Source organism: Mobula birostris, chromosome 11 (genome assembly GCF_030028105.1).
Source record: "Mobula birostris isolate sMobBir1 chromosome 11, sMobBir1.hap1, whole genome shotgun sequence".
In the NCBI taxonomy this organism is placed as follows: Eukaryota; Metazoa; Chordata; class Chondrichthyes; order Myliobatiformes; family Myliobatidae; genus Mobula; species Mobula birostris.
This window is the reverse complement of record NC_092380.1, coordinates 106,895,515-106,913,577: the sequence shown is the minus strand read 5'-3', so window position 1 is coordinate 106,913,577 and position 18,063 is coordinate 106,895,515. Positions and strand designations below refer to the sequence as shown.

At 40.5% G+C, this 18,063-nt stretch overlaps 1 protein-coding gene across 1 annotated transcript in view; it reads right to left on the bottom strand.

The window, feature by feature from the left end:
• ccdc73 (coiled-coil domain containing 73) overlaps window positions 1-18,063 on the bottom strand; it is a 106,564-nt gene that overhangs the window by 4,012 nt on the left and 84,489 nt on the right. The window contains exons 13-16 of the mRNA XM_072271382.1: window positions 15,521-15,658; window positions 12,682-12,892; window positions 6,356-7,915; window positions 2,280-2,413 (exon numbers count right to left, since the gene is read on the bottom strand). Of these exons, the coding sequence (XP_072127483.1) occupies window positions 2,280-2,413; window positions 6,356-7,915; window positions 12,682-12,892; window positions 15,521-15,658 (2,043 nt within the window). The remainder of the gene's footprint in view (window positions 1-2,279; window positions 2,414-6,355; window positions 7,916-12,681; window positions 12,893-15,520; window positions 15,659-18,063) is intronic.

The following is an 18,063-nucleotide window of genomic DNA, read 5'->3' as shown; positions in this document are numbered from 1 at the left end:
TCCAATAATATTTAATGTGGTTGTGCCCTATTGAAATAGTCTCCATGTACAAGCTCATGATAATACTACAGTACCACATGTAAAATGGCAGACTAATCACTGATAAACCTGCTCTCAAAATGGTACTAGTACTAACTGGAAAATATTAAGTAAGCTGATCTTGTATGTAAGAAACAGAAAATTCTGACATTCAGGCCAGCAGCATCTGGAAACTAAAATTAATACTTATTCCTTTTCTAGCTTTTCTCGGTTCTGATGAAAGGTCATTGATATGAAACATCAGTTTATATTTTTATTTAGAGACAGTGTGCAGTAATAGGCCCTTCCGCCCAACGAGCCTGCACTGCCCAATTACACCCATGTGACCAATGAACCTACTAACCTTTATTGTGGGAGAAAACTGGAACACCTGTAGGAAACAAACCTATACGGCCCGGGGAGAACGTATAAAATCCTCACAGACAGTAGCAGAAATGAAACCAGGCTGCTGTCACTAGCGCTACACTTACATGGCACCATTCTATTTTTCTCTTCAAAAATGGAAAAAAGTTACCAGCGTTTGTATTTTTATTTCAATTTTCTAGCAGCTGCAGTATTTGGTCTAGAAGTACGTATGTATATAAAGATTGCAATGTAATGAAGCGAGTGCAGAGAAAATGTCAACCAAATACTTAAAGAAAAATACTACAAATATATGGATGTGAGTATAATTCAATGAGAACACAGCCATGCAACTGAAAACAAGTGTGTTAGGTCCTTCAGACTTCACACCTTTGTCATACAAAACACATATTATTCCTTAAAGTGCATGTAAAATAATCTGCTGTTGAGTTATACCATTGACATTGCTCATGAAGTTGATGTAGGCACAAGAGAGAATATTGCAAAGTGAAGAATTTACAGTCTTACTTCAATATCACTGTGTACTTGAAATGTAAGAGAACAATTCATTTTGTGGTTTTCTCACTAATCAGTAATCCCAACAATCTTAGCGACAAGGTTTTCTCTCTAAAAATGGGAATCGAAGGACCCTTCACTCAGCTGGCATCAAATTTCCCATTTGTCTGATATGCTCAATTATACCTGAAACACAATCCTACTGATTACCTACTTTAATTACGAGTGTAACCCAAGGTAATCTCCAATTAATGCACTGCTGACAACATCCTCAAAGCAAACAAGTTTGTATCTCTCAACTCCACTCAAATCATAGTTATTCAAAGTATGAAGAATTCTACTCATTAATTTCAAGTCAAAATTGCAAACCTGAATATTGTTTGTACTGGCACATAACAGACTTGAGGTTTTAAATCGGAATCCAACTTATGGCTGCAACCTCTTGTCTCACGACTAATCATTGATAAACTGCCAGTTTTACAGAAAATGACCCTTTAAAGAGTCATATATGCTCAAAACACACATCTACACTTGCCTTTTCTGTGCTGCTAATATCTGTATTCACCTGTCAGAGTGTACTGGACTGGACATTCTTGCAATGCTTGCAAATAGTTTAAATCTAAAGTACTCCCTACTTCCCCCCAATGTTAGTTACAGTTAAGGAAAAGTGTGGGTACTTTTGATGACAATTTATATAGGAGTATTCAATGCATAATGTATTATTCCACAGCCAAAGTGGGGTTAAATGTAAAGCAGTTCACTCCACTAAGACCAAGAGGTCTAAATAGTGCATATTTGAATGACCTGTGGTTAGTTTCAAGCTAATCCTTCCAATGCAGACCCCGAATTGCTCCAGCTTTGCAAAGCGATTTGGTAAATATTTTTATAATACACAATTGGGATTCAGAAATGTGGTAGTGAATGGTTCATGCAAAACTTCAAGAAATAGAATCAAGTGCAAACCATTTGTTTTGTTACCTTAGAGGCATTTTCTTACATGAACTCTGTATCTCCTGATGGCTTAGGGATTTAATGTTTTTTTCTGTCCATCGTGCTCCAAACTGCTCCTCTGATGGGCAAAAGTTTGGATATAAGTATTGAACTGTCTTCATTCTTGCCTTGACAATTAAAGCTTTGTTCATAATAGCCTGTACCACATTTCTCTCTGTGAAACCAGCCTTGTAAAGGAATTAGATCTGGCCTTGTTGACATATGCAGTCTGCCTATTTATCAGCTTTAATTGCAGAAAAATCTGATGCCATGCCCATCAGTATTTTTGAAACCCATCTGTGTAATAAATTATCTGCTTGCCTATAAAAACTCTGCATTCCTCTCAAATTAGCTAATCTAACATTGAGAATTATGTGTTAAAATGTACATACCTGCTCTGGAGGTTGTGAAAAATCACAAAACGTCTGCACTATTGCATTCCAATCTTCTTTGGAATTTCTCTTGGGGTAAAGAGGAACACTGAAGGTATTAAAAGTGTCATTCACCCTTTTAGTACTGGGAGAATCTGAGTGACAGAAAGGAAATGGTTACACTACACTCAATGCTCTAAACTTTGAAATTCCCCAGATGCTAATTTTAAAGTCACTGAACTGCTAGTTTCTATCTGACCTTGAGAATTATGGCTATTCCACTTTAATCAGAGACACTTCACTGTTCATCCATTCACAATACAATTTCCTATTCAAATTCAGGCTTTGATCTTATACTGTCAGATCACTCAAAACTCATTTACAATATTTGTTCACAATGCACCTTTCCTTGATAAATGCTTAACTAGTGGTTAATTTCTAGAAATGACAAGTATTAATTTACAAACATTCCACCTTATTATGCCTCAGATGTGCATATTCTGTTATTTCTTCTGATGACTTGGTTTCCTGTCAGGATAAAGAGTTCACGTCTGTGTCTGGACTTAGTCACACAGGGTCTGGTAAGTTGATCATGTGAGACAGTAAATCACCTTTGATTAGTTTGATGATGGAAAGCCCCGTATGACCAATACATTTCAGACTTTGGGAGTAAGCCAGGAGAGGAGACATACGTGTTCCGTGAGTTGGCTTATGCCTTCAAAGTTATATAGGAGATACTGGATAGATGGGAGTGAAATGCAAGGTAGTAATCTATTCAAAGGATGCAGATAACATGCATAAGACGCAAGATTTTTGTAATTTTAACTAAGTTTCACTCACTGGTGCTGGGTTGCAGCCACTTGGTTCACACACACACAGCATTTTCCTGAGCATTGCTCAGGATCCAAGCGCACGATTTCAATGGCTACTACTGTGGATTAATTATTTGCTATGGCTAGGTCTAACAGTGGAAAGAAGGGAGAGATATATTGACAATTCACATATAATTGAAGGGGAAGTTAGAAAGAAAGACTTCAAAGGAGTGTAAAGAATCTGTAGAGCGAGTCTGTAACCGCACTGTAAAAAGAACAATAAATAAAAGTAGATTAGGCCAGGTGATCCACAGTGGAGGACAACTGCAATGATTGGATGAGACCACTTTAGCTAAACAGACACCAAGGGTAGTTAATATGGTTGGCAACTTATCTAAATTGGTGGCTCCTTACTCTCTTTTGTTATCCCATTATCTTCCAATTTTATTAAGAAGAAAAAGACAGAACTAAAAAAAACTTCATTTCTTAAATGAGCTGTTTCAGCCATGTCATTTTAAGAAGCTGTAGTTATCTCTGGGACCTCTGTTTCAACTTCCACTTGGGTAAGTACCCTCCCATTAGTATAGGCCTAAGGTAACAGCTGATCCTCCATATCACTGAATAAAATAGTTTTGCTTGTTATAGTTATCTATTACAGGATATGGGCAGCACCACTTATTAACCATCTTTAGTAGTTCTGAGGGCATTAACAATCAACAGTGGAGCTGGACTGGTCATTTGTGGCCACAGGTTACATTTGTAAACCAGCTGAGTCCATGAATTATCATAAAAGGCCAGACGCAAATTGCCAATGTTACGAAATTCAGTCCGATTAATGGCAAGCAGGGTATGACTGGTGCTATACACCACCAACGTACAGGAGCCTTAGGTCCCACACCAGCAGGTTCAGGAACACCTTTTACCCCTCTACATTCTGGGAGAAGAAGTTGCGGTGGTGGAGAAGTACAAATACTTGGGTATTCACCTCACCAACAGACTTCACTATTTTCTAAGGAAGCTGAGATCCTTCAATGTGTACAGCAGGGTGTTGGAGATCTTTTATCAGTCTGTCGTAGCGAGTGCAGTCTTCTTTGTGGCTTTATGTTGGGAGAGCAGCATCTGTGCTGGTGATGCAAAAAGACTAAATAAACTCATCAAAAAGGCTGGATCCGTCGTTGGTTACACCCTGGACTCTCTTGAGTTAGTGGTGGAAAGGGGGTCACTAAACAAACTTATCCATTATGGACAGTCTGGTTCAATGGAGCACCCTTTCGAACAATCTCACTCAGCTCTGCTGTCACAAGGATGGTTACAGAAAATCTTTCCTACCAATTGCAATAAGCATATACAACAGTTCACCTCTGCGACAGAACACACATCAAGGTACAATAGTCTGTTTTATTATTTTGTACATTATTGCACATTGGTAAATTCTGTGTATGTTATTATTCCGTACTTTATTATTAGTTAATAAGTGTGTTTTTAAATGTTGGTGCTGTAACAAAAGAATTTCCCACTTGTGATCAATAAAGTATTTATTATTATTACTATTCTTTATTACTTTATACTTTATTGTCGCCAAACAATTGATACTAGAACGTACAATCATCACAGCGATATTTGATTCTGCGCTTCCCGCTCCCTGGGTTACAAATTGATAGTAAATAATAAAAATTTAAATTATAAAATCATAAATAGAAAATAGAAAAATGGAAAGTAAGGAAGTGCAAAAAAAACCGAGAGGCAGGTCCGGATATTTGGAGGGTACAGCCCAGATCCGGGTCAGGATCCGTCCAGCAGTCTTATCACAGCTGGAAAGAAGCTGTTCCCAAATCTGGCTGTACAAGTCTTCAAGCTCCTGAGCCTTCTCCCAGAGGGAAGAGGGACGAAAAGTGTATTGGTTGGGTGGGTCGTGTCCTTGATTATCCTGGCAGCACTGCACCAACAGCGTGCGGTGTAAAGTGAGTCCAAGGACGGAAGATTGGTTTGTGTGATGCGCTGCGCCGTGTTCACGATCTTCTGCAGCTTCTTCCGGTCTTGGACAGGGCAACTTCCATACCAGGTTGTGATGCACCCTAGAGGAATGCTTTCTATGGTGCATCTATAAAAATTAGTGAGGGTTTTAGAGGACAGGCCAAATTTCTTTAGTTTTCTCAGGAAGTAAAGGTGCTGGTGGGCCTTCTTGGCAGTGGACTCTCCTTGGTTGGACCAAGTCAGGTCATTTGTGATATTGACCCTGAGGAACTTAAAGCTTTTGACCTGTTCCACTTGCACACCACTGATGTAAATTGGGTCGTGCGGTCCGCTACTCCTTCTGAAGTCAACAACCAATTCCCTCGTCTTGCTGACGTTGAGGGATAGGTTATTGTCTACGCACCATGCCACCAGGTTCTTAATTTCCTCTCTGTACTCAAACTCATCATTATCCGAGATACAGCCTACAACTGTTGTGTCATTATTAGGCTCCTGAACCAGCATGGATAACTTCACCCACTTCAACACTGAACAGATTCACTATGGACTCACTTTCAGTGACTCCACAACTTATGTTCTCCGTATTATTTAGTTAGTTATTCATTCATTTTATTTTTTTTGTACTTGCAGTTTACAGTATCTTATGTGCACCGGTTGCTTTTCAGTCTGTGTGTCGTCTTCATTGATCCTACTGTATCTACTGTGAATGCCCACAAGAAAATGAATTGCATGGTAGCATATGGTGACATATACGTACTTTGGAAGTAAATTTACTTTGAACTTTATCAAAATCTACCACTAACCAAGTTTCTATAAAATCTACACTGTGTGTGAATCATGTCTGGACTGCTACCAAGCAGATAATCTCATCAAAAACAAAATCTCAAATGGTACATAATTGAGTTTAACCTTGGCAGTCACTTTCATGTATTAACTATAATGTGGGAGGGGTATAAATAATTTCAACACATCTTTTTCTTGGTGTCAGAGCAAATAACAGGAACCTCAGTGCTGTTGTAATGATGTACACACAGCCTCCAACCATTAGATAGCTTCCCTTTACTAACAGTCAGTGATGATATATAGTTCATTATGAGAAAATAACACATTATAAAATAACACTGCTAGAGGTTAGATGGTTCAGTAATTAAGAAATTAGCCTTGCCATGTATTAAGTAGACCACTACTTCCAATTACATTAGATTTGACTGATACATCCCTGAAGGGTACATTACTTAATAGTTTAAATTCTAACTGTTCCTTCCATTCATTTGCAATGCTAGGATCACATAAAAATAAAGTAAACATTACCTGCTACAATTGGCCTCGTCAGACTCATTTCACTGATGGATTTCGGAAAAGCAAATGTCAGAGGGACCTTTCTGCTTGTGATATGAGCTTCCAATTTGTCTTCACGCAGCGAAAATGGGAGTGATACCATGGCTTTGTTTGCCATATACTTTTCTTTTCTAGGGGCCAGAGAAGGCAGACTACAAAATTTCCAGGAACATTGATTTACCATTGTTTTGCTGGTTGCAGCCTCTGCCTCAGAAGTTGGTGTTTCATTTCTGTGATCTAGACTGATGGTTACAACTGGATTCAATGCAGTATTTATAAAGATAGGTTTGAGTTCATTTTCTGTTATCTTGGAGAAAGCCCCTACTTCTCGTAATTCAGGGCATAAACCTAGTTTACTAATTGCTTCTTGCCCACTTTCCACTGCGGCTGCTAAATCCATTGCACTATGAACTTCCTTTCTATCTTGAGAGTTTGGGGTTACAGTAACACTGTGTGTGATATTTAATGAGGGGTTACTGTTCTCACAGCCTTTGCTTTGAGTCATATTGCCTTGTAGATATTCAAGGTTTCCCAAAGCTTCACCAGTGTTAGATTCAATTTTATCCAAACATGTGGCTGCTTTGCTATCAGAAGCAAAAGCTTCTAAGTAATTTGTTTCCTTCTGTTGATCATCAGTGTTAATAGGAATGCTTTCTGAATTATTACCAATTTCCTTGATAATATCTTTCCCATCATTGGTGGGGCTCAGCAGTTTTGCAACTGAAATGTCTATTTTATTGTCAGGATTAACACAAGTGTTAACAATACAGTTTTCAAATGGAACTTTATGATCAGACTGATCAATGGACAACATTGTGGAACTGACATCTGGTTTACAGCAGGGATGAAACAATGTGGGAGATCTGATTGTACCACTGGTAGCAGCACAGTTTTCCTCCATTACAGTAATAGCTTGTCTTAGGCATTCTTGTTGTTGCTGCTGATGTAAGATGGAGTTCTGCTCATTTTTAATTTCAGGTATTGCTGATTGAGAGTCGAGATCAGAACCAGCATGGTTCTGAACTTGGTTAGTCTCCCATCGTACTTCATTTGCACTGACTTCCTTTGTCAAAATCGCATCATTGCCAAGTGTTGTTCTGGCTTCAGTCCTCAGTGGTTCATTTATAAAGACACCTTTGTCACACTGTGTGGTTTCTGTCTTATTGTTGGTATCGCTCTTGCCTGCACCGAATTTATGTGCGATGGAGTCTGTCTGCTGACCTTCATCTGCACTGCAGACACCTAATGCATCAGCACTGTCTGAGAGCACCTTTCCTCCTTCCACTGGGACCTCTGCCAAACAGATAGAGCCACACTGTGACTCTAGTTTTACACGTGTAGGTTCAGCCTCACAGAAAATGTTCCCAGTTTCACCTTGGTGAATGACTTTCAGCTCCTCAGCATTACCTTCCACAGTTGCTACGCAGATGCACTCTTTCTCATTCACAAAGATAGCCCCGTTATCAGTTGCTTTCCTTGGCATTTTTGCAGATGTGTTAGTAGCGTCTGGAGAAAATCCACTCCTGTTATTAACTGTTGTGATTTAAAAAAAGTAACTTGTAACACAGATCTACATGTAAGCTTCTTCATATTTGATTTATTCTACACAAATTTGTTTAAGGAAATGTTTAAGATAAGTTTCCTATGGCAACTCATACTTGGTCAAAATCTTGTTCAGTAGAAAATATTGTTAGTGTCCTTTGGCAAAGTGAGAGACCTTACCTTTTACTCTCAACTCTAACCATTTCCCTACATTTCTTCCTCTCTATTTCCTCTTGGCTACATCTTTATTTTAATGTGAGGATGTATTGGTTGTAGCTAACAATGATGACACCAGCTGATGTACTGTTCCCAGCCACCCTCCCCCACCCCTGCAAATTTCAGAGTCAGCAATACCTCCATCACTCCCATGAGCAGAAATCATCCCAACATCCACAGCAAGTAAAATCCACAGTACTTAAGGCAACGGAACCCTGTCTGCAATTTGGAGGTGGTGTTGTCTGTGGAAGTACAGGAGGAACTGTGGGCTTAGGAAATGCTGAAAGTGGGATTGATATCCCAAACTCAATAGCTTTGCCATCATCAGAAGCATGGAGGTTTCTGTTGTCTTTCACTACAGTGGATTTTACTCGCTATAAATGCTGGGATGATTTCTGCTCATGGGAATGACAGAGATATTGCTAACTATGGAATTTGCAGGAGGTACCTAATAAAATGGCCACTGAGTGCACTTCTGTATGTTCATGGTCTTCTGCTGTTATAGCCCATCCATTTCACAGTCTGACATGTATGTTCAGAGATAGTTTTCTGCACACCACTGTTGAAACGCCTGATTATTTGAGTTACTGTCACCTTCCTGTCAGCTTGAACCAGTCTGGCCATTCTCCTCTGACCTCTCTCATCAACAAGGCATTTTCGCCCAGAGAACTGCCACTCACTGGATGCTTTTTTGTTTTTCACACCATCCTTTATAAACTCTAGAGACTGTCATGTTGAAAATCCCAGGAGATTAGCAGTTTCTGAGATGACAGTCGAAGTCACTTAGATCAAATTTCTTCCCCATCTGATGCTTAGTCTGAACAACAACTGAATCTCTTAACCATTTCTGTATGCTTTTATGCCTTGAGGTGCTGCCACTTGATTGGCTGAGTAGATCCTCTGTACCTCCCTCTGTACCTGAAACCTCAACTTCCTAACTGGAAGACCACAATCGGTGCAGATTGGAAATTATATCTCCACCTCAGTAACAATCGACACAGCCGCACATCTGGGGTGTGTGCTTAGCCCACTGTTCTACTCTCTCTACACCCATGGCAGTGTGGCAAGGCACAGCTCAAATGCCATCTATAAATTTGATGATGATACAACAATTGTTGACACAATCTCAAATGGTAACAAGGGGGCGTACAGGAGCGAGATATACCAGTTAGTTGAATGGTGTCACAGCAACCTCAGTAAGACCAAAGAAGAACTGATTGTGGACTTCAGAAGGGATAAGTCGAGAGAACACAAACTAGTCTTCATAGAGGGATCAAATGTGGAGAGAGTGAGCAATTTTAAATTCCCAAGTGTCAGTATCTCTGAGGACCTAACCTGAACCCAATATATCGATGCAGCTATAAATAAGGCAAGACAGCAGCTATAAGTAAGGCAAGACAGCGAGTCCTTGTGCAGGATACCCTAAAGGTTAACCTCCAGGTTGAGTCGGTGGCGAAGAAGGCAAATGCAATGTTGGCATTCATTTCCAGAGGTATAGAATATAAGAGCAGGGATGTGATGTTGAGGCTCTTTAAGGCACTTGTGAGATCACACTTGGAGTATTGTGTGCAGTTTTGGGTTCCTTATTTTAGAAAGAATATACTGACATTAGAGAGGGTTCACAAGAGAAGATTCACAAGAATGATTGCAGGAATGAAAGGGTTACCATATAAAGAACGTCTGGCAGCTCTTGGGCTGTATTCCCTGACGTTCAGGAGAATGAGGGGGGGATCTCATAGAAACATTCCAAATGTTCAAAGACCTGAGTAGATTAGATATGGCAAAGTTATTTCCCATGGTAGGGGAGTCTAGGACAGGGGGGCGTGACTTCAGGATTGAAGGATGTCCATTTAGAACAGAGACGCAGAGAAATTACTTTAGTCAGAGGGTAGTAAACCCGTGGAATTTGTTGCCACGAGCAGTTGTGGAGCCCAAGTCATTGGGTGTATTTAAGGCAGAGATAGATAGGTTCTTGATTAGCCAGGGTCTCAAAGGGTATGGGGAGAAGGCAGGGGAGTTGGGATGACTGGAAGAACTGGATCAGCCCATGATTAAATGGTGGAGGAGACTCAACGGGCTAAATGGCCTACTTCTGCTCCTATATCTTATGGTCTTATTTCATTAGGAGTTTGAGGATATTTGGTACGTCGCCAAAAACACTCACAAATTTCTACGTGGAGAGCATTCTAACTGGCGACAACATCATCTGGTATGAGGGAGCTTCTACACAGGATCGAAGTAAGGTGCAGAGCTGTAAAATTAGTCAGCTTCATCATGGGCACTAGTTGCCATGGTATCCAGGACATCTTCAAGGAACGGTGCCTCAGAAAGGCAGCATCCATCGTTAAGGACCTCCACCATGCAGGACATGCCCTCTTCTCATTGCTACCATCAGCAAGGAGGTACAGAAGCCTAAAGGCACACACTCAATTTTCCCTCTCCCATCCAATCTCTGAATGGATATTAAACCCATTAACACTACCTCACTACTTTATATTTCATATTTTGCACTATTATTTAACTATTTAATATATATATTCTTTTCTTTTTTTTCCTCACCCCTTTGTGGGTGGTGTGTGTGTATTTTTCCCTCAATCTCAGGTCCTCTACCAAAGGCCTGGGAGCTTGAGGGTTCAGTGCAGTATCCTTGCTGGTCCTAGTAGCGCGCTCTTCTGGACCGAGATCTCAGATGCTGTTCCCGGAATTTTTTGGAGCCACTCTCTCAGTCCAGGTGTCACAGCTCCAAATCCATTACTGGGATTATTCTGGGTTTAACCTTCCACATCCTTTCTATCTGCTCTTCCAAGCCCTGGTATTTTTCCAACTTCTCATCTGCTTTCTTTCTGATGTTACTTCATTCAGGATTGCCACATCTATTACTATTGCTTTCTTCTGTTCCTTGTGCAGTATTACTATATCTGGTTGGTGGGCCAGTACCCGATTATCAGCCTGTATTTGGAAGTCCCACAGGATCTTTGCTCTGTCATTCTCCACGACCTTCTCAGGTATTTCCCATTTGGAGTTGGGAGCGTCCAATCCATACTCAGCACAGATGTTCCTGTACACAATTCCTGCAACTCGGTTGTGCCATTCAGTGTATGCTGACCTGTCTGCACCTTGGGTCTTGTCTAGTGTGACAGACCCTTGCTTCTTTTGCTCTTGTGCTCAGCGTCTGTTCTTATGCAGCCATGAGCAGTGCCTCTGTGCCGTCCCTCAGCCCTGCCATTTCCAGCCATTGGTAGGACTTTATTATGTGAGCCACCTCTGATATCTGGTGATGGTACATGCCATGCAGTGGCTTGTTGTGCCATGGTCTCTGGTCCTCTGGCTCTGCTTCACCCATTTCCAGTTCCATATTCCCTGCCTGGTGTCTGAAGTATTCTCCTAACAGGTCATACTGAGCGACCATCTTCCTGTGTGTGTGTGTGTGTGTGTGTGTGTGTGTGTGTGTGTGTCTATATATATATATAGATAGATAGATATACATTTACTGTAATTCAGTTTCATGAAATATACCGGTGATATTAAACCTGATTCTGATAATGAGCAGGTGTACCTAATATAGTGACCACTGAATGTAAATCCTGAGTGTAAGCCTTGATATATTGTGCATTACAGAAGGTGGTTATTCACTCGACCATGCCTGTCCCAGCTTCTAGACAGAGCTATCCAATTAGTCCCATTCCCCGGTCTTTATCCATAGCACTGTTTTTTTTTTTCTTTTATCAAGTACTGTATATATCCAATTCCCTTTTGAAATCTGTTTTTAAATACATTACCACTACTCTTTCAGTGTGACCAGCTATGCAGCAAAGATCTCATCTCATTTCTGCTTCTTAACCGATTACACTGTACATAATCTCACCACTATCCCACCGTTAGGAGAGTCACTAGAAATCTGGCAGCAAAGTACTTACAGAGTTCCTAGGACATTTTACAATCACTTAGTGGCATCAGCTTTATTTCACATAACTGGAAATCCACAAAATACACCAGAGGGCCAGCCACTCAATACTGGGATGAGAAGAAATTAACTTACACATACAGGGATGAAATTTTGAAATTTTCTACCTAGCAGGGCTGAGTATATTAAAGGTAGAGACTTCGATTTTTTAGGTATTAGAGAAATCAAGTTTAGTGTACAAAAGTGTCACTGAGTTCAAAGGTCAGTCATGAATGGCAGAGCAGGCACAAAGGGCTGAATGGCCTCCATGCTGCTGTTTCTTATGTTTTTGCATATTTTACTATTAGCCATCGAGCTGAAAAAATAAGACATGCTAAGACAAATCATACTCTGCATCACAAGACAGCAACTAATATGACTTCTTAAAATTGATTATACCAATAAATCAGTATAGTCCATACTGACGACAGCATGTATTTCCAAATTCATTTGGAACATTTGATCACTTCTAAAATAAACATTATTTTCCTAATTTTCAAGGTTTTGTTCTGAATTCAGTTTTTGACTAAGACTCATTAGCAACAGACACAATAATTCAGAAGATTCCTGTTATTTCTTTGTTTAGGGTGTCATGTACCTGTATTATCTGTGGTAACCTTTCCTTCCTGGTCATTGTTCCCTTGTTTTGTGATGTATAACTCATTGGACTCTTCGTCTATTTCTTCTACGTGGCTGTGAATTCCTACGTGGTTAAACTCACTGTCAGTAACCATTAACGCTTCACTCACACTGATCTGCAGTCCTGATGTCCCCTGTACTGTGGGTTGCTCAGAATGCTGCAAGATATTCTAATAGGGGGAGGAGGAAAGTGAACAAATGAAAGTGAGCTGTTTGTTAACACTGGAGTACTTTTACCAGAAATAATAACACTAGTGAATAATTTAACATGATTTTTTATTGATGTCTGGATCTAGGCTGGTGCCTCAGACCGAACACTATGAGTTTAAAAAGAATGAATTTACATTTTCAGTCCACCTTTCATAACCTCTCATAAACAGATTTCTTCTTCAAGCAACACACATGAAATGCTGGAGGAACTCAGCAGGACAAGCAGTATCTATGGAAAAAAGCACAGTTGACATTTTGGGCCGAGACCCTCCAGCATTTGCAGATTTTCTCTTGTTTAAGATATCTTCTTCAGCCTTTTTCTTTTCCCACCTAACCCCTCCCAGCTTGACACTTCATCCACATCTCCCCTACCTACCTTCCCCCTCCCCAGGTCTCATCTATCACCTGGCAGCTTGTACTCCTTCCCCTTCCCCCCAGTCACCTTATTCTGGCTTCTGTTCCTTTCCTTTCCAGTCTTAATGAAGGGTCTCAGCCCAAGATGTCAACTGTTTATTCCCTTCCATAAATGCTGCCTGACCTGCTGAGTTCCTGCAGCATTTTGAATGTTTCACTCGGATTTCCAGCAACTGCTGAACCTTTTACACTTATGTCTCATTACCCAAAATGCTTTAGTACTGATAAAGTATTTCAAAATGTGGTGGTCACTATTGTTATGTTGGGTACTTAATGGCAGTAAAATCCTATAAATGGTACTGTGATAAATCGCCACATCATTGACTTTATTGCTGTTGGTTAAAGAAAATATTGCCCAGTACACCAGGGAGATCTCTAGCGATGTATGAAAATAATCCAGGGTAATACTGAGAGATTACTGAATTCACTTGAGTTACAGTTCTCTGGATGGGAAATGCCACTTGTCACCACCTCAGAACGAGTTCTCATGAAACATGTGAAAAGTAGGGGAACTGTGGGATTAAATGGCTTGTTGCCATTTTGTAAATTCTATGTTATACAATTATGAACAATATTCTCAAAGCAGCTGATTGTTAAGAGTCATGGGAATGTGGCAGGTGGATTTTTCCAGGTAAATGCATTCTGGAGTCACACACACACACACACACACACACACACACACACACTAATGGAGGACTCAGCAGGTCAGGTAGTATCTACGTGTCCTAATAAAAGGTCTCTGCTCAAAACGTCAACTACTTCTTCCTCTCCACAGATGCTGCCTGGCCTGCTGAGTTCCTCCAGCATCTACAGATTCTCTTGTGCTTATGTATTGTGAAGTGATTTTCCAGAGGCAATAACCCTATTTTAAAAAAGAGGTTTCGTGAATGCATTAAATCAGTAATACACATCTTCAGCATGATTATGATACTGATTCCCTTTCATTGTGATGCTACAGTTGAGATACGTGAAGTCAGACCAAAAACAGTCCTATGCACCAAAAACAAGAACACAAAACTAATATTCCAATATTCCTACCACTGCTAACTGTTTAACCCTACTATATCACAATTCCAGGAATAATATGTATCATAATCTTTCATTTAGTGGAAGCTTTAGGTTCAAGTCAAATTATTTCTCAATCTTCATAAAGACAGGTTAGAGTCATATTGTCATAAAATTACCAGCATGGAAACAGGCCTTCTGGCACTGCAAGTACTACCTGAAGCTGCCTTTGACCCAGATCCCTTGAAATCTTTCCTATCCACTGTAATTGTACTTGCCTCTGTGTGAAAAAGCTGCACCTCAGGTCACCTCTAAGTCTTTCCCCTCTCGCCTTAAATCTATAATCTCTGGTTTTAGATTTGTCTACCCTGGGAAAAAGGTTGTGACCGTCTGTCTTATTTATGCCCCTCATGGTTTTATAAAGCTCTCCAAGCTGCCCCTTCAGCCTCCTGTACTTCAGAGGAAAAAGTCCCAGTATATCCAGCTCTCCAGTCCCAGTACCGTAACTTCCCAATCTGATTTGTGGAATCTTGCTGTATACAAACCAGCCATAGTCTTCTGCAATGCATTGATGGCTGAACTTTAAACTCTGCACAAAGTGCTTTGGGATTTCCAGAGGTGACTGAAAGTACCTATCAATGCAATTCTTTTCCATCATTTGAATTTTTATTCATTTCATTCCAGATCTTTCCAGTGATCTTGGTCCTCCTTAATTTCTAATCTGCATTTGTTACTATACTTTCAAATCTATTTCTCCTTCTTTGCCAGTATTCCAAACTTTAAACTGGCCATCTGAGAATAATTTTGATGCTTGGAATCCCCAATACATTACATCACTATTAATCACACAATATTAATGCCAACCGTATCAGTATATCACCAAATAGTCACAATACATCTACTAATAGCAGCCTGCGTTATTCCTTCTTAATTTGCAAACAAGTCAGTAGTTTAAGAACTACAGTATTTGCTCTTCTATAGCAGTGTATCTGTACAGAAATTTGAAGGCTGCAGACTTCAGTCAAAAATGTTCCCTTAATAATATTTAGTTTACAGTATAATAGAGCTTCCAAATTTGTAAATCCATCTAGATACTATAGCTACAGGCCAGTATGAGATATACTAAAACCTACCTCTTTCCGGAGCCTTTAAATTAAAATAAAATTCACCTGTTGTGTCTGTATTTGGTGTTCTTGTACACTCTGTGCAGGAAGTTTACAATAGACTTCTTGCCATGTTGCATGGGACTTTTTGAATGATTCCAATTCAGATTTAATTTGTTGCTTTTCTTCATTTAATCTAGCCTCCTGAAAGCAAGAATCACAGGTCCTATAAGTCTCATACTATAGAGAAACATCGAAGTGGGAAAAACGTGATTACTTCAACTTACTGCTATAAAGTCAGTAGTTACAAAGAACGCAAACACGAGGAAATCTGCAGATGCTGGAAATTCAAGCAACACACACAAAAAATGCTGGTGAACGCAGCAGGCCAGGCAGCATCTATAGGAAGAGGTACAGTCGACATTTCGGGCCGAGACCCTTCGTCAGGACTAGCTGAAAGAAGAGTTAGTAAGAGATTTGAAAGTGGGAGGGGGAGGGGAGATCCAAAATGATAGGAGAAGACAGGAGGGGAAGAGATAGAGATAGGAGATGGAAAGTTGATTGGCAAAAGGGATACAAGGCTGGAGAAGGGAGAGAGAGGATCATGGGACAGGAGGCCTAGGGAAAAGGAAAGGGGGAGGGGAGGAAAAAACCTAGAGGATGGGCAAGGAGTTATAGTGTGAGGGACAGAGGGAGAAAAAAGAGGGGAAAAAAGGGGAAAGGGGAATGAATGAATGAATAAATAAATAAATAAGGGATGGGGTACGAAGGGGAGGTGGAGCATTAACGGAAGTTAGAGAAGTCAATGTTCATGCCATCAGGTTGGAGGAATAACACTTTATATTCTGTCTGGGTAGCCTCCAATCTGATGGCATGAATATTGACTTCTCTAACCTCCGTTAATGCCCCACCTCCCCTTTGTATCCAATCCCTTATTTATTTATTTATTCTCTTTCCCCTTTTTTCCCCTCTCTTTTTTCTCCCTATGTCCCTCTCACTATAACTCCATGCCCATCCTCTGGGTTCCCCCCCTCCTTTCTTTCTCCCTAGGCCTCCTGTCCCATGATCCTCTCCCTTCTCCAGCCTCATATCCCTTTTGCCAATCAACTTTCCAGCTCTTAGCTCTATCCCTCCCCCTCCTGTCTTCTCCTATCATTTCAGATCTCCCCCTCCCTCCCCCACTTTCAAATCTCTTACTATCTCTTTTTTCAGTTAGTCCTGACGAAGGGGCTCGATCCGAAACGTCGACTGTACCTCTTCCTATAGATGCTGCCTGGCCTGCTGCATTCACCAGCATTTTTTGTGTGAGTTACAAAGAACATTGTGCCTTGATTGTGGTATGGATTATCACAGAAGAAAATTTAACCATTTTACCACGTTAAAGAGATTTATTTATCTATGCTTCCTAAGGACATATTAACAGTACTGGTACAGACCTGAAATTAAACATTCAGTTGCACTCTCAGTTGTTAGGGAACATTATGGGTGTGAAAAAATTGAATTTATTAAAAAGAGGCAAAGTGCTAAAGTTATCCTTTGTTGGACGTATATGCCACAATGTCATCTTGCATACCACAATAATACGATATAGGTATCATTCTTTTGTTATAAGACCATTAGGCCATAATATATAGGAGCAGAATGAGACTATTCAGCTCATTGAATCTACTTTGCCATCTGACTATAACTGATTTATTATTCCCTCTCTCTCAATCTATTCTCCTGCCTTACACTCATATCAATCAAGTACCCATCAACCTCCACTTTAAATATAACCAACGACTTGGCCTTTGCAGCCATTTGAGGCAATAAATTCCACAGATTCACCACCCTAGCTGGGAGCTTAACATCCAAGGATACACATTGTAGTGAAAGGATAGGCAGAGGGGGTGAGGTGGCTCTGTTGGTAAAAAATGAAATCATTAGAAAGAGGTGACATATGATTGGAACAGGCAGAATTCTTGTGGGTAGAGTTAAGAAATTGCAAGGATAAACAGACCCTGATGGGAGATACAGTATATGCAGGCCTCCAAACAGCAGCTATGATGTGGGCTATGAATTACAACAGGAGATAGAAAAGGCACGTCAAAAGGGCAAAGTTACAAAAGTCATGGGGGATTTCAATAAGTGGATAGATTGAGAAAATCAGTTTGGTGCTGATTTTGGATCCCAAGACAGAGAGTTTGTAGATTGCCAGTGAGATGGCTTTTTTAAGAACGGGGAAAGGTTATTCTGGATGGGGTGTTATGTAATGTAAGTAAAGGCATCCGTTAGTCTTGCGAGACCATGGATCTGCGCCTGGAAAGTCTTCACTCTCCAGGGCGTAGGCCTGAGCAAGGTTATATGGAATACCAGCGGTTGCCCATGCTACAACTCTCCCCTCTCCATGACACCGATGTTGTCCAAGGGAAGGGCATTAGGACCCATACAGCCTGGCACCAATGTCACCGCAGAGCACTGTGATTAAGTGCCTTGCTCAAGGACACAACACGCTGCCTTGGCTGGGGCTCGAACTCATGACCTTCAGATCGCTAGTCGAATGCCTTAACCACTTGGTCACGTGCCCATTATGTAATGAAATATTATGTAATGAACATGATTTGATTAGG